General features: G+C 31.6%; 1 protein-coding gene and 1 pseudogene across 2 annotated transcripts; both read left to right on the top strand.

Moving 5' to 3' along the window:
* The first annotated feature begins 12,243 nt into the window (after positions 1-12,243).
* Positions 12,244-13,770, top strand: LOC137829770 (histone H2A variant 1). Of its 2 annotated transcripts, none has more exons than XM_068636673.1 (3): positions 12,244-12,401; positions 12,500-12,622; positions 13,241-13,770. In XM_068636673.1, the coding sequence occupies exons 2-3, from the start codon at positions 12,509-12,511 to the stop codon at positions 13,535-13,537; spliced, it is 411 nt and encodes a 136-aa protein (XP_068492774.1). In that variant the 5' UTR covers positions 12,244-12,401; positions 12,500-12,508; the 3' UTR covers positions 13,538-13,770. The 2 variants fall into 2 exon arrangements, with proteins under 2 accessions (XP_068492774.1, XP_068492773.1); XM_068636672.1 differs by having other exon boundaries at positions 12,304-12,396.
* A 6,246-nt stretch (positions 13,771-20,016) lies between these two features.
* On the top strand, positions 20,017-27,324 carry LOC137829380 (beta-carotene isomerase D27, chloroplastic-like; annotated as a pseudogene).
* The last annotated feature ends 59 nt before the right edge of the window (positions 27,325-27,383 follow it).

The raw sequence follows: 27,383 nt of genomic DNA, 5'->3' as shown, positions 1-27,383 counted from the left end.
AATTATAATTTAAAAAATAAACTCTATAAATATGAATTAGAACGAGTAAGAGAGTATTTGTGAGCATTCTAGAAGAAGAAAGGAAGAAGAAGAAAGAAAGAAAATGAAGAAAAAAGAGAACATCTGGAGAGAGGTAAGTAACTATCCAAAGTTTTAATATTATAATATCACTTTCACACTGCCCAATTGTCCATTTAATAAATCTCTTCGGGTTCCAATGTTAAAATTCTTAATTTTTTTTCTTTGTCATTAAAATGCATACCTACCATTGCTAGCTTATCTCTTGATGAACCAGAATTAGAAATTGTATTTTTTAATGAAGATGAATAAATGCTAAAGTTAAACATTATGGTTTACATAACTACATTTTTTTTATACCATTTTTATAAATGTTTTTCTTGATTTTTTTCATATAACAAAATATATTACTACATTTTAATTTATACATAGCCGTGTCCCGTGTCCTATAATTTTCAATTTAGCCGTATTTCCGTGTCCGTGTCGTATCCATACCCGTATCCGTGTCTGGGCTTTATAGACTACCACACGATCTCCAACCTCATTGCCCGATTCACAAAGGTAGCGGTAGAGCACATCGTCGGGAGGACAACACGAGAGCTAACGCATTGTCTCGGCTCGCTACGACAAAGAAGAAGAGGCACCATAGATTTGTAGTGCAAATCTGCCTAAAACGATCCAGTGTGGGAGAGGCCGAGTGCTTGGCCGTAACCGAGGTCGAAACCTGGATGACTCCAATCATTCAATATCTGAGTTCGACACGTGCATCCCATAAGAGAAAAAGACGATGAGATAGCAGCGCGCGAGGTACACCATGATCGATTACGACCCTACCGAAGAGGATACTCTAGGTCGCTATTGAAGTGCATCACTAAGAGCGGGCAGAATATGTCCTCCAGAAAATCCACGCGGGAGTGTGTGGAAATCACTCACACGGGAGAACGATGACCGCCAAGGTGCTTAGAGTTGGGTACTACTGGTTGACCGTTAAGAGCGACTGTGCAAATTATGTGAAGAAATGCACCAAGTGCCAGAAGTTCGATCCCTTGTCCTATCTTAAGCCCAAGACACTCTATAGTATTGTATCGCCATGACCGTTCACCATCTAGGAAATGGACATTATTGGTCCCTTCACCCTGGGCAATGGGCAAACCAAATTCCTCTTGGTTGGGGTAGATTACTTCACCAAATGGATTAAAGTCGAACCCCTCTAATCTATCTCAGCCAAGAATGTCCAAAACTTCGTATGGAGAAGCATTGTGTGTTGGTTCAAGTTTCGCACACCATTATAATCGATAGTGGTCGACAATTCATTGATCGAGAACTCCAATCCTTTTACGAAAACCTCGATATAAAATGAGTAACAAGCTCAGTCAAGCACCCTCAAACCAACGGATAGGCTGAGGCAGTAAACAAGGTCATCCATAATGAGTTAAGTGTTTTAGGCGTACCGCTGCACGCCCTAAACATCAACTCAAGAAACACTTTACAGTCTAACTTATGACATCGAGGCCATGATCCTAGTCGAAGTGGGGGAACCTTCCCTCAAAAGGAAACTTTTTGATTTGTCCCTAAATCAAGAGAGTTTGTCGGACGAACTCGACCTACTAAACGAGCTCCGAGATAAAAGCAAAATTCACGAGACTGCATGCAAGCTCCGAGCGGTCAGATGGTACAACACAAAGGTTTGACCGAGAAGCTTTCAGAAGGGTGATCTCGTCTGGAGAATGCGAAGCGAAACTAGAAAGTCGAACGACAAGTTCTCGTCCAACTAGGAAGGCTCCTTCCGGGTCCGAGAGGTAGCAGTTGGGGGGCATACCACCTAGAGTGGTTATCGGGAAAATTTGTATTGAGGACGTGAAATGCTACGCACCTCAAGTTTTATTACAATTAAAGCTAATAAAATTATGCACTCTTTTTTCGCTTGATTGTTTGCTCCCTAATGAGGGTTTTCGGTCAGGAAGGTTTTAATGAGACAATTTTCTTCAATCATGTGTAGTAGGATATAAATCCACACATTTTACAAGACTCGGTTCGGTCAAGGATGTAACCTTAATCGGTATACCCTAAACCCTAAACCTACAAAACTCAGTTAAGTCAAGGATGTCACCTTAATCGGTATACCCTGTTGATATCTACAAGACTCAGTTCGGTCAAGGAAGTAACCCTAACCGATATACCCTGCCGACACCTAAAGACTTGGTTCAGTCATGGAAGCAACCTTAACTGGTATACCCTATCGACATCTGAAAAATAGTCTGGCCAATGAAGTAACCCTAACCGGTATACCCTACGACACCTAAAGACTTGGTTTGGTGAAGGAAGCAACCTTAATCGATATACCCTGCCGACACCTGAAAAACAGTCTGGCCAAGGAAGTAACCTTAATCGGTATACCCTGCCGACACTGTAAAGACTTGGTTCAAACAACCACGCCCAACCTCATCGATCATACCAACTACGCCAAAACCCTAAACTCGAGTACAATAGTTCCTACGTCGACCGATTAGTTATTAAAGTTTTACTCTATGACTTGTGCATTTTGACAAATAGATATAAAAGAAGAACGACTGATTCATTGGTAGAGAAAAAAGGAGGAGGCCACACCCCGACCTTGGAGGAACAAAAAGGCAGCCACATCCCGGCTCTAAGGGAAAAAAACAAAGAAAACTAAACCTAATGGTGTTTGTCTTCATCTTCATGAGCAGCCCTCGATGTCGATGCCCAAAGCTCATCCAACTCAAGAAGGTCACTAGCCGACCCTCGTATACGTCCTTCTCAACGTCAAAGTCACCCGCGGCATGGGGACCCCATACAAAAGGTGGGTCTACCAGACGACCTGTTTAAAGGTCTCGCTTAGCATGACGATGATGTTCTTCTCCTTAGTGAAGAGCTTGTCATTCAGGGAAACCTTGTTGTCTTACACAGTCGAGTTGTCTACCTTAAGCTCTTCCATGGTCTTCACCAACTCGACCATCCTCTTATTCTCAACCTCCCGCAAGGCCATCAACTCGACATATCAAGCGTTGCTCAGCTCGAGCCCAGCTTCAACCCGAACCGCCCTCGACTCATTGGCTGATACTTGATCCAATGCTGACTTCAGAGAAGAGGTTGTCATGGACAGCTCGTGCTCGAGCCGAGATATCTCTTCAAACTTGCTGTTGCGGGATTCAGCAACCAACTGCGCTAGTACCACCCCTCCGCAATGCAACTCTATCAATGTCGAGAGGAGCTCTTCTTCTGAAACTGAGGAGAGAAGATTCTTCTTGTTCAGTGTCTGACTAATCCAAACACCCCTTAAAAACTTGGAATTTGCACCAAGTAAAGCTAGGGGTTGGTTGGCATCAGTCTCGGGGGAGGAAGCCCTGACCGGCGATGGGATATTGAGGTGATTGGGAGAAGGAGGCAAAGGTTGTCGTGGAGTGCCGCTCGACGACCGAGTGGTAGTGGCAATGTCCTTCCTTTTTCTCTTCTTTTCTTTGGGGGCGATGGAGGGCCCGACCCCGAAGTGGACGGGTTGCCTGCAACAACCGTCTCCAAACTTTCGATGCCCATGCCAACCAACTTCTTGCGAAAAGCGATCAAGATGTCAACCGCTTGGGGAGCTTCCTTCGACATGATTTCTGCAACAAAGGAAGCGTGTTAACCAACAAAGTATACCGAACGAGTGTTAAAGCAATAAAGAATACAAGCATACCCTGAAAATTAGTCCACCTATGGGCTGACTTATATACTGACAGGTTCTTGCGAGTGGGAAGCCTCCTCAAGAGGCTATCAAACAAGTCATAAACCTCTCGTTCCTCGACACTAGCAACTAGACGAGGCTACTGGTTGAAACGGGTTAGGGCTTTGGTCCAATACAAAGGAAACTTGGACCGATCCAGCTCGTAAAAAAAGAGCTCCCTATCCTCTAGCTTGATGGAAATTTTAAAGAATTTTCCCTTAAAATTTTTGTAAGAAGTTGGGAAGGGGGCAAAGAGAATACTACCCGGTCAGCTGATAAGGGATAACCAGCTAACCGGGTCGGATGGGTGCGATGCGTAATAGCGCATGAAGGTGGAAGGAGTAGGGCGGAGACGAAACAAGTCACACATGAGCCGAAAGACTTGAAGGGAGGCCCATATGTTGGGATGAAGTTGCGAAGGGGCAACGTTGAGTGTCTGAAGGACATCCATTGTGAAGTCATCGAAGGGCAGGGCGACATGGAGATCGAAAAAAAGACAAGAATATACAAAGAAAAATGGACCATTAGGGGATGATCGAGCCATACAAATGGTTTCGGTCGGACGATAGAAATCAAGGGCCAAGATGTTGTAAGAAGCATCCGACTTTAACAGATGGTACTTATCCTTGAAAGTGTCAATGGACGAAGAGTTGTAGTAGACAGAGATAAACTCGATATCAACCCAGTAAAATCCGGAACAATGGGATGACTCTTAAGGAGAAGTCGACCGATCGGACGCAACGTCTGGGTCGTCAGCCCTTACAGAATCTTCCAAGGGGGGCAACGTTTGAATTGCCCCAACCGACAAGGGCTCGGTCGCTGAGGAAGCAGAAGAAGAAGAGGAAGATGAAGATGATGATGATGAAGAAGAAGAAGAAGAAGACGAAGAGAAAGACATGACTAACCTTTCGGGATGTAGGGTAAACAACACGCTAGCACGATTGAGTTTCAAATATCGAAGCAAGCAAAGCAATAACTCGGTATTGTAGGGAACAACTATTTATAGCCCTTGTAGAGGTCGGAAGACGAAGCATCACAACAGTCTCAACTGTTAGATCTCCCAAGATTCAACGGTCGACGACAAATGATGTCCAAAAACCCCTTATTAATGCACGTCATGTCATGCGTTCGACGCCGCCAATGTGACGTTCAACCTTGTGAAGCCCAACTGTCATAACAGTCTCAAACAAAGACTCTTCAGATTAAACATTTTCGACACCATAAAGGCCATTACGCCTAAGAACGATTAATGAGGCTAATTAGCGAGCAAACACTAGGTAATGCATTGCTAAGCATGACCCAATTCCCCAATCCGACCCAATAAAAAAGGGTCCATAAAAATAGTATAAATAGCACAGATTCCAAGAATTAGGTACGTCATACACAATGCTCAGGATACCGAGTGCAGAATACTGAATTCTGACTTTCTGACTTGAGCGTCTGGACTTCGCGGAGACCGAGAGGCAGAGCAACTAAAGGAGGGAGAGGACCTCACTCTGGGAGGAAGGAGTGAAGACTCGACCGACCGACTGAGGAGTATTCAAATCTATTCAAATCGTTTTCTTGGTTCCAAATCCGTTCGAGAGCATAAATGATAAAAATAAAAAATGCTGATACACGAAACGAGGATTATTGGTCTACTTATACCAGAACAAATTTCATACCTGACCCCACATGCGACGTTAAGAGTATGGTCGACCAATTACAACTCGCTTGCTTAATGAAGTGTGTCAACCAATTCAGAACAAGCCAAAAAAATGTTCTTGTTCGCAATGAAGGTCACAATAGAGAGAATTGTTTATTTAGACAGTAGAATCATCCTTTGTAATGTTGTTTTCATAAAATATTTTAATATCATCTTCTTTTAATGACTTATATAATCTATACTTTCAATAACATTCATATTATATAATCTACAATTTTACACATAAACCATATCCCATTTATTTATAATTGTATCAACCTTAAAATGTAATTCACAAACATAATTTTCTTTTAAAACAACAATTTTTTAAACTTTAACAATATATAAAAAATAGTCAATATTTTTAATTTATCACATAACTTATTTTTAACCCAATTTATTTAAAATTATTGTGAAAATAAAATTCATTTTAATTCTTCAACTTGATATATAATTTTCTTAAATAAAATAAATAATTTTTTGATATTATTTATAAAATAAAAATTTTCAAAACATTATTATTGAGTTAATGTAATTTTAAACAATTTATAAATTATTATTGTATACATATTTTTATTTTAAAAATTATTAATTATCATTCGTGGAAGAAATAAAATTCAACTGAAGTTGCTAACCGAGTTGAGAATTTCACCGAAGTTATCAACCTAGTGTACAATTTCTTTACATTTTATTTCAACTGAAATTGCCAACAAAATTGATAACTTCAATTTAAATAAAATACACTAAAGTTGTCAACCCATCCTACAATTTTTTTACATTTTATTTGAATTGAAGTTGTCAATCTAGTTGATGACTTTAATTAAAAAAATAAAATAAGTAAACAGAATGAGTTTAATTATTGACAACTTTAACTAAGAAATGATTATTTTTATAATTTTTTTCTGAATTTATCTATTTGTGTAATTTTGTGAGTGAACTACACCATTTGTGTGTCAATTTTCCAAGAATATAAATAACCTTTTTTTAATGATTTTACTTTTTAGAACAAATATGGCTTATGGTTGAAATCAACCGAGCCCAGTCATTACTCTCTATATAAATAAATTCAAATAAAGAACAAACAATGCCAGTTATTCAAAGACAGTAGGGATCATTGTGAATTCAGAGTTAAAATGCAATGGAAAAAAACAAAAATATGCAGAGAAGAAATAAAAACCTTGGGAGGAGGAAGGGGTGGAGGAGGAGGAAGCATATCCCATGTTAGAGTAAAACTTTTCTGCAATCATAAATCTCAATGCATGTTTGTTCTCCTTCCATTTGATCAGCTACATACACCTTCACCTTTCATCTTATCCTCTTGATGTCTATTTCATACAAATATATATACCAGTTTGGTAGGGTCCAAATGCTAAAGCAGTTTATCATCCATAACATTATGGGAAATGAAAGTTCACAAAATTCACATTCTCGAACAACCTACATACAACTGAACAAGATGTTGCATAATGCTAAATCCAACCTGCACCGTAATGACTCAAGGTATAAACTCATTATCCGTGCCTTAATGAATGGACCAGGTTGGCAATCATTTCTTCAAGATACAGAAACTGACGTGTTCCATGTAAACTTTCCCAGGTTTAAACTTTATATTACATTGCATCTGAATTATGTAATACAAGCTACGTCGAATAGTTAGCACCTCAAAATGCATCAGCTAACCATAGCCCACAGATTTAGCATCTTCATTACGTGCTCTGCAGTAATGAAATGGTTACCTCCACCTATTTGCCTAGATAGAATAATGAGGAAGTATTAAGAGAAACAGATATCCACTTCCTCAGTCACTCTATGTCCGTCTCATCATGTTTCAAAGTATTATGAGCTGCTCTATCACCAATCATAATCTTTGTCAATTCTTGAATTGCATAGGAGGTGCTCTGCCTCATTTTATCAACCAGTATTTCAATGTGATATACGATGGTATTCCTTCGTCAATCATCATTTCAAAATACTTACCTGCCTCCTCTAGTTTTCCCTTCTTACAAAAGCCATGAATCAAGACAGCATATGTAGAGATCAGCAATTTGAGCACCATGATATATGGATCAGGAAGACAGTTATCTTTTTCCATTTTAAACATTAACCTGAAGGCCCTATTGACCTCACAATGATCACAATGGTAAGCTTGTATTGCATTATAGCTCCAAATGTCTGGTTTAACTCCTCTTGAAATAATTTCATCCAACAATTGATAAGCCTCTTCCACATGTTCATTTATGTTTTATAATACAACTGTATGTAAACACATTAGGCAAAAGGTTGTACCTTCTCATTCTATCAAGAACCCTGAAAGCTGATTGCAAATCATTTGAATCGCAATATGAGTGAATGAATATCGAATAAGTGAAAGCATGTGGTCTCTTTGACAGCATATCATGAAAAACATTTTTAGCTTCATCCACAGGATCACCATTGCAAAGAGCGCCTAACAACTATTAATATCCTAGCAAATCCACTGGACATCCTTGTTCAATCATTGCTTCAAACATCTCGCAGGCTATATCCGAATCACCAATCTCACCTCACCCACTTATCAAAATGCTGTGACCAAAAAGACATTCTAAAGAATGTGATATCAATTCCAGCACCGGGAAGGATTCAGTTTCGTTGGATGTACATGTTATATGTGCTAGTGGACATAGCACGCACAACTTGCACTCTTCCCTGTTTAGACAACATTATTATAAAACATCAATTCATGTGCAAAACAAGAGGAAAGAGTTTAAAGTATTTTCTTACTAGCATAGATACATCAAACTGCGAAAATTAACATGAAACAATTCTCATAAAATGCAAAACGGTTTACAAAAAGGCACTCTAGTACCTCTACCCAGAGCTTAATCAGCGCATTGAAAAGCGTATATTAATTAATCATGAGCACTACCGTTCTACGGCCTTTTCTGAATGTTCCGCTGTCAGAGCAAAGGGATCACCAGTTCACATCCCTACCTTAAAACGACAACGAACTGTCCTTTTTTTTCCTTAAATGTTACTTCTTCAATTTAATATAATTGTTTTTTTTAGTTCTTAAAAAAAATTACAGTACAAAACACAATTTTTTTAGTCTTTAAAAAAATTTGTTGAAATTAAAAAATACAATGTTCATCCATTTGGGCAACTCCATACGTGGAAAATGGAAGTAGATGACGTATCAAAACAACTAAATAAGTAATAAGCAATTAAATAAATTTTCTTCCCACAGAAGAAATAGATGAGTTACCAATAGTTTTTAACCCCAAAAACCCTAAATCTTTTAACTATGAGTAGTCTAAACTAAAGAAATAGATGAAATTGATAAAGGGTATATAAAAGTATCTAAAATAGACAAACAATACATATAATTAGTAAAATAGAAATTCTTTTTAAAGAAATTGAAGTAAATTAGTATAAAATATGACTAAACTTGTTTAAACGGTTAAGAAATGGAAGAAAGGAGTATTCAATATGTAAAAAAAAATTAATCTCTCTTAAAATAATGAACTATAATTTAAATTTTGGCATCTCCAAACAACGACTTACGTAAACAATATATATGAAAAACTAAGAAAATAACACTAAAAAGCAAGAAATATACTTCAATAAATAGAATTAAAGTGAACATTTTCACTTAAAATATTCTAAATTCCTTTGAAAAAATATGTCAAATATATATTTATAAAAACTCTACAAAGTGGTCATATTTAAACGGATAATTCTAAACATTTATTACTGATTTGGGAAATTTTATTTTTTTTTACAAAATTGGATTAAGTTGTGTTGTATCAACACAATTTAAGTGAGAATTCGCGGAGATGAGGAATGAATTTGTTGACAAAGAGGACGTTGGGATATGATACACAATTTTCTAAAATTATTTTGTTGAAATTGTGTGTCACTATACAAGTTTGCTTAATTATGTTAATTAACTAAACTTGTGCATGACACAATAATACAATTGAAGTCGTGTCATTCGTACAACTTCAGTTTTATTATTTTACATTGAAGTTGTGCCACTCAAGCACAAGTTCAGTTTGGTTGTGAAAAAAAAAAGTTTAATACATGAAATTTTTTATTTTTTTACACATATTTATAAATTTTAGAAAGTTATTTTTTTGTATTATTTAAAAAAGAATGGTAAAATTTAAATTTATAATAATTTGTTAATTGTAATTATTTGTAAATTACGATATTATGTAAATTTGTCTAAATTAGCTAAATGACATGTAAGTATGATAAATAAAAATATAAGAAAGTGGAAGATATTTTTTTATAATAAAAAAGTTTATTTACAAATAATGACATGTTATTGTCGAATGCGAGCAATTGCTACTATTGCATCCTTCATTTCTACAATAAAAACATTTTTTTTTTGTTCCGATATTTTGTTATGGATGCATCTAGTTTTTGGACTTCATAACTAACCGCAAAGATAGACAAAGAGACCACCATGTGACACCTCTTTTCATAAACAATCATTTTTCATTTATGTTATAAAAAAATCTCACTATTTATAAGAATGTTTGTTATTTTATTACTTTTGTTTTGCTAAATTTAATCATACAAATTTCTAGAATTCAAATAATAAAAAACAGAACATAATTTCATGAATAATATATATTTCAAAAAAACCTAATCGCTTTATGTAATCAAATTATTTAACCATAAAAAAATATTATTCAAAATAATAGAATTGAAGTTATATTTGAAAAAAACAACTTTATTCATTGAAATTATATCACTCATGCATCATGTATCATACTCATAATTTTCTCTTTGTTAGCAAAATTGTTTTTCCTTAAATTTTCATTAAAATTATGCTCATACGGTGCAACTTAGCCCACTTTTATATTTTTTTTTTCAAAATCAGTAAGAAATTTTTTAAATTAACCAATTTAAGTACTTTAACCGATATTTAACATACACGGCCTAAAGCCATTAGATCTAATAATTTTAAATTAGACATCTGATAATGAAAGTCTCAACTTGTGAATAGATATATCGAACCTATTAATTTGATTAAAAGACTCAGGTTCAAATAAATGGATTTAGTTCTAAATCCTTTTCCAATTCGCAAAAATCCGTGAATAAGCAAACTAGTTCAGGGTTGCTGAAATAGTTTAATACCTTTGTTGCTGAAATAGTACTATAATCAGTAGTATAATATAAATAAAAAACAATTTTATTTTTTTAATATAATGCTATGATTAATGTGCTATATATTAAATGTGTATAAAATAGTATTGTTATAATGTAAATCCATTCTTTAAAAAAGTATACCATTTTTTTATTTCTACTTCATAATAAATGTATAAGTGTTAATTAATTAAAAATAAATAAAATTATTTATTTAATTGTAATTTTTTTATTATTTTAAAATGATAAATATAATAATTAAATAGAATCAAAATACATAAAAATTAAAAATAAAAAAATGTTATATTGTAATGTTATAATGATGTGCATATATGTTCATATATACATCGCCCTCTTTAATTAAAATTTATTTTTTTAATACTGGATACAAATGAATTGATATTTAATTATTAAAAAATTTATTTATTTATTTATTCATAAAGGTGCATATCACAATGGAAGAAAAAATACTATAAAAAAATAATAAAAAAACAGTATAAAATATAGTAATAATAGTTTATAAATAATTATATCTATATTTTTTTTCAATGGAGGAATTAGTAACACTAGTATGTATATATAGAAATAATTTTTTCTTTTATGTTTGAAGCTAAAATTAATAAAATTAAAAAGTGTATAGATTTATAACATTAGTGTTAAAACCTTCAAGTAACAACATATTGTCTCAATATTTTCGGCTAATAAAGTCTTGTAAGAGTCCACAATCAAAGCTGAGCTAGATCGGGCACCAAACAAAATCAAAATCAAATCAAAATTTCAATACCAACTTAAGATAATACCAAATCAAAATTAAATGAGTAACCAAAACGGCTTACTGAACAAGTCCAAAAAATAAATCAATTCAATTATTTGATGTGAGAAAAGGAAACGGACGGCGGTGGTGGTGGCGGCGGCATGGGGTGAGAGGAACGAAGAGGTGCCAAGAAAGAAGGGAGAAGAGAAGCAAAGTCCCGCTGCTGCGCCAATCTAAGTTTCTTTTAGGGTTAGGTTTTACCTGACCTCGTGGTTACAAACCCACTAATTAAACCCGTTAACCCGCGGGGCTTAATTTTACCACGGTCTTATATATGTTTAAAGATGGGCAAATTCTTCCTGCACCATATCAATTTTAACCTCTACCATATCAATTTTTTAAATTTCTAAAACTACCCTTCTGCACCATATCAATTTTAACTTCCACCACATCAATTTTTTAAATTTCCAAAACTACCCTCCTACACCATATAAATTTTAACCTTCACCGTATCAATTTTTTAAATTTCCAAAATTACCCTTATTCCAAATTAAAAAATCCAAAATAATAATTATAATTGAGAAATAGAAAAATACATGCTGGACAAAAAATTATGAACACAAAACTAAGAATATATTCTGGATAAAAAATTTCAAAATTCAAAAATATGTTCCGAAAATTGAAATCCAAAATATTTCAAATAAAAGTTTTAAAAATAATTTTTCTATTTTTGTGTAAGGTTATTTTCGTCATTTAGGAGGGATATTTTTGTTATTTTCTAGAGTGATTGGGTGCATGCTGAAATTGATATGGTGGAGGGAGAAATTGCCTTAAAGATGGGATCCCGTGGATTTGACAAATGGGCTTAATTTTACCTATTGTTTTAACATGATTTTAAAATATAAGGACCGCGGACCTAACGGATATGCCGCTGACCCGAGCCCGTTTACCCACCCATATGAATATGACCCCACTCTGCTCTGTTGGATCTATTCCTCAGATTGTGTTTTCTACTCCCTCACCTTCAACTCTTGTCTCTCGCACCCACACCTGTCTCTCTCTGTGCTACGAATATTCCCCTCAGTGAGGTTTTCAACTTCTTTCTTGTCTTTTGGCATACCTTCACATGCATTCTTTGTTCCCTTTCTTCTGCTTCTTTCTTCCATTTTAACTTTCAGATGTGTAGGTAAAATCAATGGCGGGAAAAGGAGCGAAGGGGCTTCTTGCAGCGAAAACCACGGCAGCCAACAAGGAAAAAGACAAAGACAAGAAGCGACCTATTTCTCGCTCATCTCGTGCAGGAATCCAGGTTTTTTCCCCCTTTTCCTTTTTCTCCACGTTATTTAATGTCTTTTACTTTCTCTATTTTCAATTTTGAAACCTTCGTCACTCCGTTCATTTCTTCCCTCATGGTTTACTTTTGTTTAGCGCTAAAGAACACAGGGTAGGCTTAATAGATATGAAATTTTCTGATTCACCCACATGCAGTTTAACTATGTGCGTATGGAAGATTTTATACAAAAGGTTTAGGCACAATATATTTATATACATTTAAAAAATATAATAATTTTTGTTTTAGTCAGACCATGGATTTGTTGCTTAGTTTCTAGGTATTTGTCCTATGAGTGTATCTGGTGTTATTTTTTAGCGAATAATCTATCCATTCATGTTCATTCCTTTATACATAAGTTGAAATTTATTTTGAGTTTGTAAGTTTCAGGCTAAGATTTATCTGAAGTGTTCTTCCAGTTTTATTTTTTGTACATTAAGTTTTGTGAAGTTTGTTGCCTTTTACTGTAACAAATCTAAAAACCATACTTATTATGACTTTCGATTTGTTAAAAATGTAATTTTTTCTTACAAAGGTGTGTACCATATATGTATTTTTATATATCTTTGTAACTCTTTTATTTGTTTGGAAATATAGTTTCCTGTGGGTCGTATCCATAGACAGCTAAAACAAAGGGTCCAGGCCAATGGACGTGTTGGAGCTACTGCTGCAGTATACTTGGCCTCAATTCTTGAGTATCTGACTGCTGAGGTTCTTGAACTGGCTGGGAATGCAAGTAAGGATCTTAAGGTGAAGAGGATAACACCAAGGCATTTGCAGCTGGCTATCAGGGGAGATGAGGAACTGGACACCCTTATCAAAGGGACCATTGCTGGTGGTGGTGTCATTCCTCATATTCACAAGTCCTTGATCAACAAAACCGTAAAAGATTAAGTCTTGTGGCTCCTTATTGCATATTACCCTGTACTGAAACTAGGATGTGTTTATTGTGAATTCATCACAGTAGGCTAGTATTATTTCTTTACTAGTTTAGAACTGAGGTTGTAGTGTAAATGGTTTGCTAGACAATGCTTTCTTTAACTGTTTTAGCTGGTCTGTGTTAAGTTTTAACCATGGTGGATTCCTAGACAATGCTTGCTTTTAGATACAATCTGTGATTTGTTGTCTGTGTTGTCCATTTCAACCCTTTAGTTTTGGTGGTTTTATTTTGTGCTTTAAAACTTCTTCTAGGATGGAAGAAACATGTTTAAGACTATGAAAGTTTTAATTTCAAAATACGAAATCAAACTTGCTATTAGTAGTTCATTAGACCAATTTGATTTGATTTTTTTATTCAGAATGTGTACCCAGACAGTTGCTTTTATCTTGTCAATGATTTGGTTTCTCTATGAAAAAGGACTATGAAACTGAAATAAAATAGAATTTGTGACTGAATACTGGCGTCTTGGTTATTTGAATTGTCTAAGAACTAGCATATACTTTAACAGAAGATGAATTTGTTCTTAAAATTCATGCAATTCTATAATGCCGTGGATAAGATGAGGAATTGTTCTGGTGTATAGTAGACGAAAAGTTCCCAAAACCCGGGTATTCTACCCGCATTCGTAAATAGTTCCCACTATTCTTTGGATCAAGATCTCCAGATATTGAAATACTAGAAAAACTTATTAACATACTTTGTATTGATGAGTAAATAGTATAGCACTTTATATAGTGAGATTCTCAATGACAACCTTTAATCTGTTGTCTATTGAACTGCTTGTTTGGTGAATATTGTATTAAGTTTGTGTGCAAGTAAGAGGTATTAGGTTTTTGTGCATATAAGAAAAATTCCCACCGAGCAGCATCCAGCTTACACCATTAAAAGAAAAAAAAATTAACTGTCAAATAAAAAATAAAGTATATTAAAAACTAAAGTTTAAAAAAAGATGTAGTGGATTGCTTTTTTATTCATTTTTTTAAAATATATGATTCAAGTTGAAATGTTTTTAAAAAAACACTATATCTTAAATTTTGATAATGCCATATATACAATTATTTATATAACATTTTAACTCAAATTTAGTTTAGATACATTCATAGGGCCAATATTTGTTTTGTTTAAGACTATTGACTTTTGCTGCTAAATAAGATGGTCTGAGACACAGCAGATTAAATTAATAGTTGCATCACTTTGTCAACGTATTAGTGAATAGAATAATATGATTGATAGTATGTTACATGTTATATTTGTATTTTAATGTAAGTGAAAGATTTTGAGGAGATATTTTTAAGTATAACAACTAATTTGAAGTCAGTGGAATATTTTGAGGACTAAAGTGACATGTTTGTCTTATTGGTGTACTTGAGTGAGTGAGAATAAAGAGACACTCAATAAGAACGGTTGGATTCAATTCGTGCTTTCATTCCAATTTTCTGAACCTATTAGGGTCATTCAAAGTTCCCACTTCCACTGAACTTACAAGGTGAGCCATGACTAATGACTAACTAAAAGAATCTAAAAAATTGGCAACATGGTGAGATTAAAATTCTGTCCTTCAAAGGTGAGTGTTGACCACTTAAAGAATGGGTATTAACTAAAACAAATTGCCAACATTTTGAATGGGTATTTCATGTTGGTCAAATATGCGAAGTACAATTTTTAATGGTTTTGAAGCGTGTAATTACTAAAAAATCACTCGATAATTATCAAGTTTATAATAATCATGTTATTATTAAAAGTGTATCTATCCGTCATAAGGTCAAGAATGTCAAAGGGTTTGGGAGTGTATGTGTACATTCCTTAACCGAGCATTCATTGTCATCAATGATAATTATGAATAAAATGACTTACTCAGTGAGTCTTGATTGATGAATGAGTATTTATAAAGTAATAAATGACAATTATACAGTCAACCCAAAGGCTGTAACCTAAGAGATCTATACATACCTACTCTCTAAGAAGTACAATTTATCTTATTCTATACTCTTAGCTCTCATACTATCAAACACTTATCATCATCTTGTGCTCCTACTGACTTTAACATTAAAGAGTCTTTTTCAGGTGAAGATCTCCCTCTTGTTGGAGATCAACTGAAAGCTCATTCTATTGAGGAATATCTAGTCCTCGTCAAGACACCCTCCGAGTTCATTTCCGGTAGGAACAAAAAGACATCTTCGTCTCACAAAGACAAAAAAAGATTTTGTTTTGAAGAATACATTATGTGAAATTGAATTTATGTCTTACATTATGTGATATATTCAAAAGATAAAAGTCTCACTTGCTCATTCGACTCATACTATAAAAGTTTATATAACAATGTGTTCCATCTACCTTCAACTGCGTAAAGAGTTGTGAATCTGGTCTACACAAAATTGAGGCATGAGATTAATTTTTTCAAGATTTTATTGGCATGTTGCAGTTTAAATATATGCTAAGTTTTCCTTTGTTGGTGTGATAAAGGAGTTTTAAGTCCTTTTTATTGTAAGTTTTTTAAATATTTACTTTGTCTTTTATTTTTATATTTCTTTATCCCTTATATATTATATGGTTGTTTCATTATTTTGGTTTCTTGTATTTTAAAATACCTATTTTTCACATTTTTATATATGATTGTTGTGTCTTGACTTTACCTTGTACATTGTAATGTAATTCCATGTATTATGTAATGTTACTCCTCTTTTTCATATTAGTGGGAATTGTGTGATTGAATTGGTCGCATATGAGTCCCTTATAAGTAGCGGTCTTTTCTCTCTTTCACAACACACCATTGTCTATTTTTCTTCTCTTACTTTGAGTTATCATACTTACTAGTTATGTAAACCACAATGTACCACACGAGAGGTTCCTGTTATATTTTATGAGACTTGCGCAACATGCCACAAATAAGTCTTTAAGGTTGGTGCTTAACCACACTTTATGAATATATGATGTTCGTGTTTTTAGCCATATTTTGCTATAATATTAAGGACACATGGAAAATGACATGCTCATTGAAACCAACTCTACCTTAGAAGTCAACACCAACTTTACACCCGAGAAGCCAAACATTCTCTTGCAACACAAACCATTTTTGTGAAACATTCTCACACGTTTCAAAAAAGTGAAGTATTATCCTGTTAGAACTTCTGATGGCAATACATGCTTATATTATATTAAATATATATAAAGTTGATTTTGCTACTAGAACATCCAAATCTTGTGTTAATATACATCCACAAAGCACATTAGAAGTTGATCACATGCAAATAAGGTATATCGTCACACTCTGTTTAGCGCATTATCTAATGATATTTTTTTATGTGTACTCTTCCTAAAAAAAGCTAAAACTATTTGTGATTCTCTTATTCTCAAATATACTACCAAAGAATGTGGTTAAACAAGAGTTTGTTATAGAAAAATATTATCACTGGGATAGAACTGAAGATAAAGAAGTCAAAATTCAAACTGATGAATTTTACAAAATACTTAAAGGCATTAAAGTAGAAAATATTTTCCTACATGATGAATTCCTTTCAGAATTAATGATAGGAAAACTTGTTCAATCTTGGATCAATTACCACCAATAAATGAAGAACAATCACAAACAAATTTCCTATTAAATTATATCACTCATATGATTATTGAAGCCACTAGTTGAAAGGAGTGTATTGGTACAGGGTCAAGACATTATTTACTAAGACACTGAAGGTAGAAGGCAAACCAACTTAAAAGAGGTAAAATTAAAAATCTGATCACAAGAAGAAAAATTAATTGAATATATAAACTCACCATAAAAAAGAAGAGGACTCATTTTGTTTATGAAAAGTTAGGTCATCGTGCACCTCAATACAGTCATAGAATCAGGATGACAGTCATCTTATGATGTGTGTCATGCTAGATTGGAGTATGTGAATCCATCATATGTTATTAAATAGAAATGGTTATGATTAATCAACATGCATGACAAACAAAGTAGAAAATATGATATATGTGTAAAATTTAAATTAACTAAGAATACGTGTCATTATGTGAAACGTCAAATTGAACCCCTTTATTTAATTTATATTGATCTTGCTAATTTGAAAGGTAGTAAAAATTACTTTGTAACTTTTATAATAAATATTCTAGATACACTAAATTGTACTTAGTCAAACATAAATATTAAACATATGAGATGTTTTTGACTTACAAAATGAAATCTAGATAATAAATTAAATAGAAAAATTAAAAGAATTATATTGTGATGAATATGTTTTTTCAATGACTATTTTGTAAAAAAATGCATTATTCATGAAGTAATCTCACCATATTGACTTGAATCTAATGGAGTAGTTGGAGAAAAAAAGAACACGACTTCTAAAAAAATTATGTTTCATGCTTATTAATTATAGTTCTCCTAATAATCTTTAGAGAGAACCCTTTTTACAAATTTCACAAAATAAGATATCCTATAAAAAAAATTGATACAACATCCTATAAATCGTGGAAATGTTATCTATGTGATATTAAATACCTAAACGTGAGGGTGCCTCACTAAAACTCACTAAAGTAAGGTTACCTAATCATAAGAAAAACAAAAATAAGTTCCTAAACTTCTAATTGCATGCTTTTAGATTATGTGAAACATAATATTACCTATAAATTTCTTGTTTTAAAAATGATGTAATTGACCATAATATAATAGTAAATACCGAAAACATTGAGTTATTTAAGAATATATTCCCTTCAAAGTTAAGAGAACATGTAAACAATCTATAGAAATTGTTAGTAAAATCACCTGTGAGAATTTAAAGAGAATAAAAACAAAGGAAATAAAACTCTTTTAAGGATGATTTCTGCACTTAAATATGATAATTGTGGCTTGATGTTACATGTATATCATCGTGTTAATCCTTATATCATATCAAGTTACTCTTCTTTTGTGTAAGTGAAAATTGTATGACCGTTTTGATCAAGCATAGGTCCTCCATAAATAAGAGAATCTCCTATTCTCCACAGATTTGTATATTTTTATACTTTTATTAATTCTCTAAATTTCAATATAAACAGGAGCATGTACTCTTCTCCACAATACACATTTGTATATTTTTATATTCTTATTAATTCTGTAAATTTCAATATCATGAATCCTAAATAATTTGGATAACATATTGTAATTAAGTTCTTAAGAACTCATAAACTATAATATTTGTATTACCATATATTCATAATTCATAAATTTAATCGAATAAATTCATCTTTTAAGTAAATGAATAATCAAATTTCACATATTAATCATATAAAATGTATGATGTCTTTCATATTAGAGTTTTGAAGTTTACCACAATATGTATAGTTGTGTGTTAAATCGTGTTTATTGTTTATTAAAAAATTACAAAAGGAAAAAAAAATCCTTTGTTAAGGTTCTATATGGACACAAAATTTCTTAAACCCTAAATCCTAAATCTTAAATTCTAAATCATGAATCTGTGAAATATTCAATTCAAAAAATATTTATTGAATTTCTGAAAATTCTAACACTGTTCTAACACAATTTCCAAAAAGAGAAATACATTAATTTTATAAAAACTTAAATTTATTGTATAAATTTTTATGATTATAAAAATAAGGAACAAATCATTTCGAACCAACCATGAGAAACATCTTTCCACTACAAAAAAGCTAAAACATACTTGTGCACATAAATCTTTATAATCTGTTAATTTCTATAATTCATAATTATATAATATATAGATTCGTGTCCCCGTGTCCTACATTTTAGAAATTATACATATTTTCGTGTTTGTGTCGTATCAGTGTTTGTGCTACATAATATAATAGTATTATAAGATGTAATTCGAGAGACACAGAGAGCATGAGAGACACATAGAGAGCATGAGAGTCATGTTATTGGGTTTCAAAAAATTTGAGGAAGAAGAGAGATAAAATGAGAAAGAGGGAAGAAGGAAAAAGCAGTGATAAAATCCTAAAAATTCAAATTGAAAAGCAGTAACCCACTGTAAAATTTAAATAAATGAAGATATATTTCAGAAAATTAAATTAAAAAGTAACTGCACTACTTTCAAATATGTTCTACGTTCTGTTTTAATATATTTTAAAAAAATAAAAAAAAGACACTATGTCCATAATACAGTAATCAAATTAAATATTAATATAAAGATAAAATAAATAAAAAATTAAGAGTATTAAAGAAAAAAATTCTTTTTATATATAGGTATAGATTAAATAAACAATATGTTATAAATCAAGTAACTATTTCACTAACTACGTGTAAACGTTAAGTATGTAAACCTTAAGTATGAAAGAAACACGATACCACTATCCCCTAATCAGGACCATAATCTTTATGTGAAGATGCTCTTCATGCACTATTTATTTCCATTTTATTTCTTTATATAAGCCCTTCTCATCTCTCCATTCTCAGCCTCTCTCTCACTCACAAATTAAAATAATGGATGCAAAATTGGTTGCACTGTGCAGGAGTCCAACCCTAACTTCAGCTCATTGGAAACCAAAATACCATTGTGTGGTTGCAGTGCTTCCAAGGTCAGCTGATGAGATTTCAGGAGAAACAAGTAAAACTAAAGTGTACAAAGATACCTTCTTTGGTCACATAGCCATAAACCACATCTCAAAATGCCTTCAAGAGGCAACAGGTTCAGGGGTTTCCTTCCCTGTTGATCAATTCATACACCCTTCAAAGAGTTTGTAATATTTTTCATTTTTCTTCTTCTTCTTCCTCTTCTTGATTCTGTGTATGTATATGCAGGACTCAGAAACAGTAAGAGTGGGTATGAGAGCCTAGTAGAGGCAGCTACCATGGCTTCACAGAATTTTAGTCCTATTCAACAGCATCAAGTTGTCACTAAATCACTTGATAGAGCCTTCCCCAAGCCAATGCTTTTATTGGTGAATTCTTTATCCCTTCTTTAAGAAATAGAAATGGAAAGATGAAAATAGAAGGGATGAAAATATTCATTTTAACTTTTCCTCCTACTTTTTTTTGAAAATCTTTCATCTTGTTTTAGTTTTCACCTTTTGTTTTTTTACCTATTTCTTTACTTTACAACAAAGGGACATGAATTGATTTGTTGAGATCTGAGATCTAGAGTAGATTTCGGTTTAACTAAAACTAAATACATTTCATAATATATAAGTAGATATTTATAAGGTAGTTATATAAAATTGAATTAAATATAAAAATTATTTTTTAACATAGTATCATAATCTCTTAAAATTTATACTAACGAGAATTTATTTGTCTTATTAAATTACTCGTTGTCGAATCATCCATAAATACTGTGTGGAGACCTAAACGGTTGAATTGGGTAAAAGTCCACATTAATAATCTAGATTTTTCCTTCTCCCATAATTGGTGTCTTTCACTCTGCCTCTTCCACTTGCAGTTGCTTGAAATGATGGAAGTGACGAATAATGAAACAGCGTACATTCTATAAGAAAGACCATACTTGAGTTCACTTCTCCTTCATCCCATTTCCACAATACACTATTTAGGGTCGCATGATGTGTGTCCACTGATGCTATTAACTATTTAGCCAACTATTTTTATTTGATTAAATTGAGAACTATTTAGCTAATTGAAAGTTTTAACATGTTTTTCAACCAGTTCCTATCTCATCAGATTTTAAGTTAATTTTTATTTGGAATGGCTATATACAATAAAGAATTATGAGTAGTGAGTAAATGTTGTCATGCATGAGGAACGCAGATAAAGAAAGTGTTACCAGAGTCTAAATTCACGAGGACGTTGTTCGCCATCTTCACCACTTTGTTCTTTGCATGGTTAGTAGGGCCATCTGAGGTAAGCAACCCAACACTTGTATGTATATACTTTAATGATAAACATTTGCTACATGCTATACATAGCTTAACAAAATTCCATTAAATTTATTAAATATACAACAACACATTTTGGAACAACACATTTTGGAGAATAACCATGACAAAAAAGTGTTTAATTTCCGACTAAGTATTAGTTTTACTATTAAAAAATTATTAAATAAAAATTAATTTTAAAAATTAAAATAATTAGTTATTATTTAACTAAACTAAATTAGAGACCATTTTATAAATTAAAAAAAAATTATTAGTATCTAAAATAGTTTCTATTTTTAATAAAAAATTATAAAATAGTTTCTAAATTGATATTTAACCATTAGCTACATAGCTACTTACTACATTACATTCTATATTAATTTTTATTAGTCTTTTAAAAACTAATTTAAAATATAAAATATTAGTAGTTAAAACCTAAGTATTTAATTTAGAAACCAATTTAAAATCTATTTTATAAATTTTTATTAATAATATAAATCACTTTAGTTACAAATAATTTTTTAGTCTTTAAAATAATATCTAATTTAATCAATATAGTGACTAACTATTTTTTATCTCTAAATTTTGTTGTTATTTAATGATTTTCTTGTAGTGTTTCATAATAAAATCGTATTATATATAATTTTAATATATTTTAAAAATATATAAATCTTATATAATTATATAGATTTCTATTGAAATATTTTCTTTTTAAGGTTTATAAAAAAAATATATATAATATCTATATACTTTATCAGACAATTACTTTCTATACAAAATTTTAATAAAATTAAGTTTAGATAAAAATTTATATATATATGTATATATAATTTGTAACACCCCAACATGCACTATCTAATATGTTTTAAATCCAACAAAAATGTCTATACAAGACATATGGTATTTCAAAATATGTTTATGGTACTCACTTAAAATTTATATAAATAAAAAATATTTATAAGACTAAGTCAAATAAAATTACTATAGACTTCTAGATGTCCATGTAACTGCACATGTATATGTTTGTATACATAGTACAATCATTACAATTCACAAAGTAGAAAACAAAGTAAGGATAAGCTTATGAAATAAAGTTATAACATACGAAAGTAGAAGTTAAAATAAATAATTATATTTAAAATTCATATACAAAGATAGGTATACAAAACCAATGTATCAAGCACAAAAATTCAATCTTATTCCAATATCAGTATACAATAATCATATAGATCACACATGAATCTTTACATCAAAGATATTAAAAAAATAGAATATCAACTGACGTCTTCTATAAGGCTTGCATTAAGTATGATCTATCAAAGATTAACATTTGATTCAATATCCAAACTTAGATTTTCAAGTGAATCTAAGTGAAATGACCAGGGTAAGTTCAAGACATCCAATATCATGTGTCTACAGCGGGTTACATTGTATAATGATCTCCCTCTTAATTTACGTGACCTAGACTATCTACAAAGTTAGATGATCTTTCTTAAAACATAGGTGTCAATACTTAATATACAAATCAAACAATAGTCTATACATTATCCCAAATGTATGACCTCATTTTCATAAACATACCATTTAAACATTTCACAAATCAATTTAACATACACACTAGTGTTTACTTTACATTTTGATAAGCGTTGGATTTACTCGTTTTAAATACATAAGTTGCATGAACTTAATCAACTAGTGGTCTTAGAAAGTTATAATGCTTTACAATTTACAAAATGATAAATTTCCAAAAGATTTAATTAAATACCAAGACCAATAGAAAAGAATAAAAAAGAAACTGTGTGAAAATAAATAATGTTGAAAAAATGGCTTAAGCTCAAGGATCTAGCGTTAAGCGCAAGGAGTTAGAGCTTGCGCTTAAGAAGATGTGCTAAGCGCAGGATACCACGTTAAGCGTAGAAAGCTAGCGCTTGAGCGCAGAAAGTTGGTGTCAAGCATATTTGAGGCACAAAGTACCCTTAAAACTGCACCTAAATCAACGAGAGCCCAAAGGGTTGGAACTAAGCACGCAAAGCTGGCACTTAAGTGCAGAAAGCTGGTGCTAAGTAGATTTGAGGTTGATAGCATCCTCAAAACTACACCTCAATTCGCTTGAGTCCAAGGGGTTGGCGCTGACTGCATAGAGTTGGGGTTTGAGTGTAGAAAGTTGGTGCTTAGTAGATTTAAGGTTGAGGACACCCAACAAATTGCACCTTAATTCGCTTGAGCCTAGGGAGTTGGCACTAAGTGCATAGAGCTGGCGCTTGAGTGCAGAAACCGCATCTCAATCTGCTTGAGCTTTGAGGGCTAAGGATGAGTGTATAGAGATGGCACTTGAGTGTAGAAAGTTTGTGCTAAGCAAATTTGAGGTCGATGACACCCCAAAAATTGCACCTCAATCTGCTTGAACTCAAATGGTTGGCATTGAGCACACAAAATTGATGCTTGAGCACAATTGGGGGTAGAAAGCACTACAAAAGTTAAAATTAGCCTAAATTTGTAATTTCTTGATTTGTATATACAATTATATCTCATTGAAATCAAATTTAACAATTAAATTCAAGACTTAAGCTTTGAAAATACCCTTTATAATTGAACTAAATACTTAACCACATTCAAATTGTTTAAAACTTCAAACTATTTTTATTAAGATTACGTATATTTCACTTAACAAAGCTAACCCTTCAAAAAGAAATTTGGAACTTGTGACCACATTACCTTCACATCTAGATCCTCTAGCATAGGGTATTATTGAAAAGTAAAATCTAGTTTTCCTTACCTGAAGTGCCTCTCTTGAAAGCAACCTCCTAAATTAAATGAGTAATGTTACACAAAAACCTGGATCTAAAGCAAATTATCTAAACATAACAAAATTTTAGTATATGATAAACACGTTGAGATGATCACTTTTCTCAACTAACACCGTCAAAATTGATGACAAAATTATAGGCAAAAATAAAGAATAAGGAATATTTAGAGCACATAGGAAGTGTTTGAAAATTTGATCGGGTAGGAATGATCCCTAGTTCTTCAGCTAGTGTGAGGTGTAATTAGATTCTAAAATAAATGATACTACAAGAAAATCATGAAATAGAAACCAAGTTTTAGAGATCAAAATAATTAGTTGCAATAGTAACTAAATTAGAGAATATTTTAGAAACTAAAAAAAAAATTGGTTTCTAAATTAGTTTATATTATTGCTAAATAGTTTCTAAATTAGTTGCTAATTAAATACCAATTTAGAAACTATTTAACAATAATAGAAACTAATTTAGAAACCAAATTTTTTGTTAGTTTCTAAAATGATCTTTAATTTAGTTACTATTGTAACTAATTATTTTGGTCTCTAAAAATTGGTTTATATTTCATGATTTTCTTGTAGTGTGAGATTTGGAGGGAGAAAAATTAGAGAGAAGACATATAAAATGAAAAAGAGAAAGAGGAGAGGTTATGCTTTATTAGTTTATAAAATTTTATTAATAATAGAAACTACTTTAGATACCAATAATTTTATAATTTATAAAAGAATATCTAAATTAATATAGTAATTAATTGTTTTTTATTTTTAAAATTTAATTTAATTTAATTATTTTCTTGAATTTAGCATATCTTTTTATTTTGTATTATAATGTATGCTATGTTGATGAATCTGAAAGACTAAATCCATTAGTTTCACCATGTGATGTGAAGGTGAGGGAATCAGACATTGACGAGGGGAGAAGAGAAAAAAATGTAGTCCACATCAAAAAATGCAGGTTAGTTTAGCTTCTACTCTCTATTTTAAACTGTTTATCTTTTGCGAATAACTCTCTTCAATACCAACATAAAACATTTTAAAGCGTCTAATTTTATAAGTCTTTTAATATTATAGTTCTCAATTCGTAACAAGTTTTTAATGTTTTTGTATATTTTATTAATTTTATTCATGTTATATATTATTACAATTAAACAAAAAATTATTTAATGATAATAAATAAAAAGTGTCTTAATAAGAAAGAACTTGAATTTTGTTTTATTTAAGAGTAAATCTTGAAGTTTTATAACATAAGAGTGAATATATGTGCAGATTTTTAGAGGAGGCAAATTGTGTAGGAATGTGTATCAATCTTTGCAAACTACCAACTCAATCATTCGTTAAGGGTTCTCTCGGTATGCCCGTCAACATGGTCCCTAGTAAGTATCTTAATAACTATTTTTACGAGTTATAAGTATGGTAATTGTAGAGTACAATGTTACAAACTAATATGGTAAATGAAAAAAAATCAAAAATTTAAAATATAATTCATAATTATTTAAATTTATATTTTTTAAGTTTATTTTTAAGGTTTTATCTCAAATTCAAATTTATATATTTAAATTTTCAGTCCAAATGATGTAATTGAATTTGGATTGAATATGGTTGAAAGTTATTTCAAAACGACAAGTCATTTTATGAAAAATTTGAAACTTAGTATTTTATAAAGGTTCTTACACTCATGATATTTTACGGATGTTTTGAAACAAATGGTATTTAATGGAGGTTTTAAAATCCATGATATTTTACAGAGGTTTTTAAACTCATATTTAAAAAGAGTTCTGAAATACTTTTTCTGAGGTTTAAACCCAGAGAACATGTTTTCCGATGATAGTTTACAGGAAAAACTATAACCCTAAACAAATGACTTAATAGATATTTTAACCTTGCATAATGTAAAAACAAATTTCATTAAAATATTTTTTTTCTTGTAAGGATATTTTATTGCTGATCAAATAAAGAATTTTAATTTTCTACATATTATATTCAAAATTTACAAATTTATTAGGGACTAAAATGTTATTCAAGTCTTTATTTTCCTTAAAAAAATAGAGAGAGATAAAATAATAAGAAAATAAATAAAAGGAAAATTAATAAATAAAAGAAAATTTGATTACATTTATAGGAATTGAAAACACGTTTAAAATGTTATGTTTCTTATGCCATGAAATTATTTGTTGGTTCTAAGGAGTTCCGCTAAGAAGTGAAAATTGAAAAAGTTCCACTAGTGGGCAAAATGTTGCGCATTTAACCCAAAATCTAAAACTAAGTGGAAAACGCTCATCAATTCAACAAGAGGGTCCCATTTATTGCATGTTTTTCATTAGGAAATTGGCACCTAACCATGACACTAAAAATAGTTGATTTTCTAGAAAAAATATGTGGCAAGTTTTGATTCTCATGTCGTTTATGTAATCAAGAATTAGAATATAGTTTTTGACACAAATACAAAATTGTAACTAGAGTATCATTTTATTTTAAAATGGATCTACAACATACTTTTTTGTACGTAGAACTCTAGACATGCCATCATATTTGTCATGAACCCACCACAAAAAATGAGTTCAGTTAATATACATTATTAGAACAGAATCTGCATTATGCATCAGTCAATTCGGTATAAGCAAATAAGCAAGATTCCTACAAGTGTTTGACTAAATATGATTGATAAACTTAAATGGGTATATTCATACTCATAATAGTGTTTTGTTTGTTACTTGTATCTTTTGATTTACAGATTTTGATGACATGAGTTGTGAGATGATATTTGGCCAGGAACCACCAGAATCAACAAATGATCCAGCACTCAAGCAACCCTGTTATAAACTATGTAACCTATTTATAATTACACTTTATTCTTACATTCATTCACATGCCAACTCTTATTAGGAACTCAAAAACTAGCAAAAGTTGAAAAATGAAGAAAGAAATGAACTTCGAAAGTTTAACCAACTCGTACTGAATTGGGAGGTTAACAAAGGATTTGATTAAGTTTATAAAAGTAACAGTGGTTTAAGAAGGATCAGAACGTAACTTAATATCGTTTGTTCATGTATATATCATGCAGGCAAGGCGAAGAAAAGTCATGGAACGAATTGCCAGGTTAATGCCGAAGGTGAGAAAAGAGTATAATTTCGGAAAACTAAACTCTGGTATGAATGAATTTAATCTATTTCTTCTATGGTTATTGT

Source organism: Phaseolus vulgaris, chromosome 7 (genome assembly GCF_000499845.2).
Source record: "Phaseolus vulgaris cultivar G19833 chromosome 7, P. vulgaris v2.0, whole genome shotgun sequence".
Classification (NCBI taxonomy): domain Eukaryota; kingdom Viridiplantae; phylum Streptophyta; class Magnoliopsida; order Fabales; family Fabaceae; genus Phaseolus; species Phaseolus vulgaris.
This window is presented reverse-complemented; position numbering and strand designations above follow the sequence as displayed.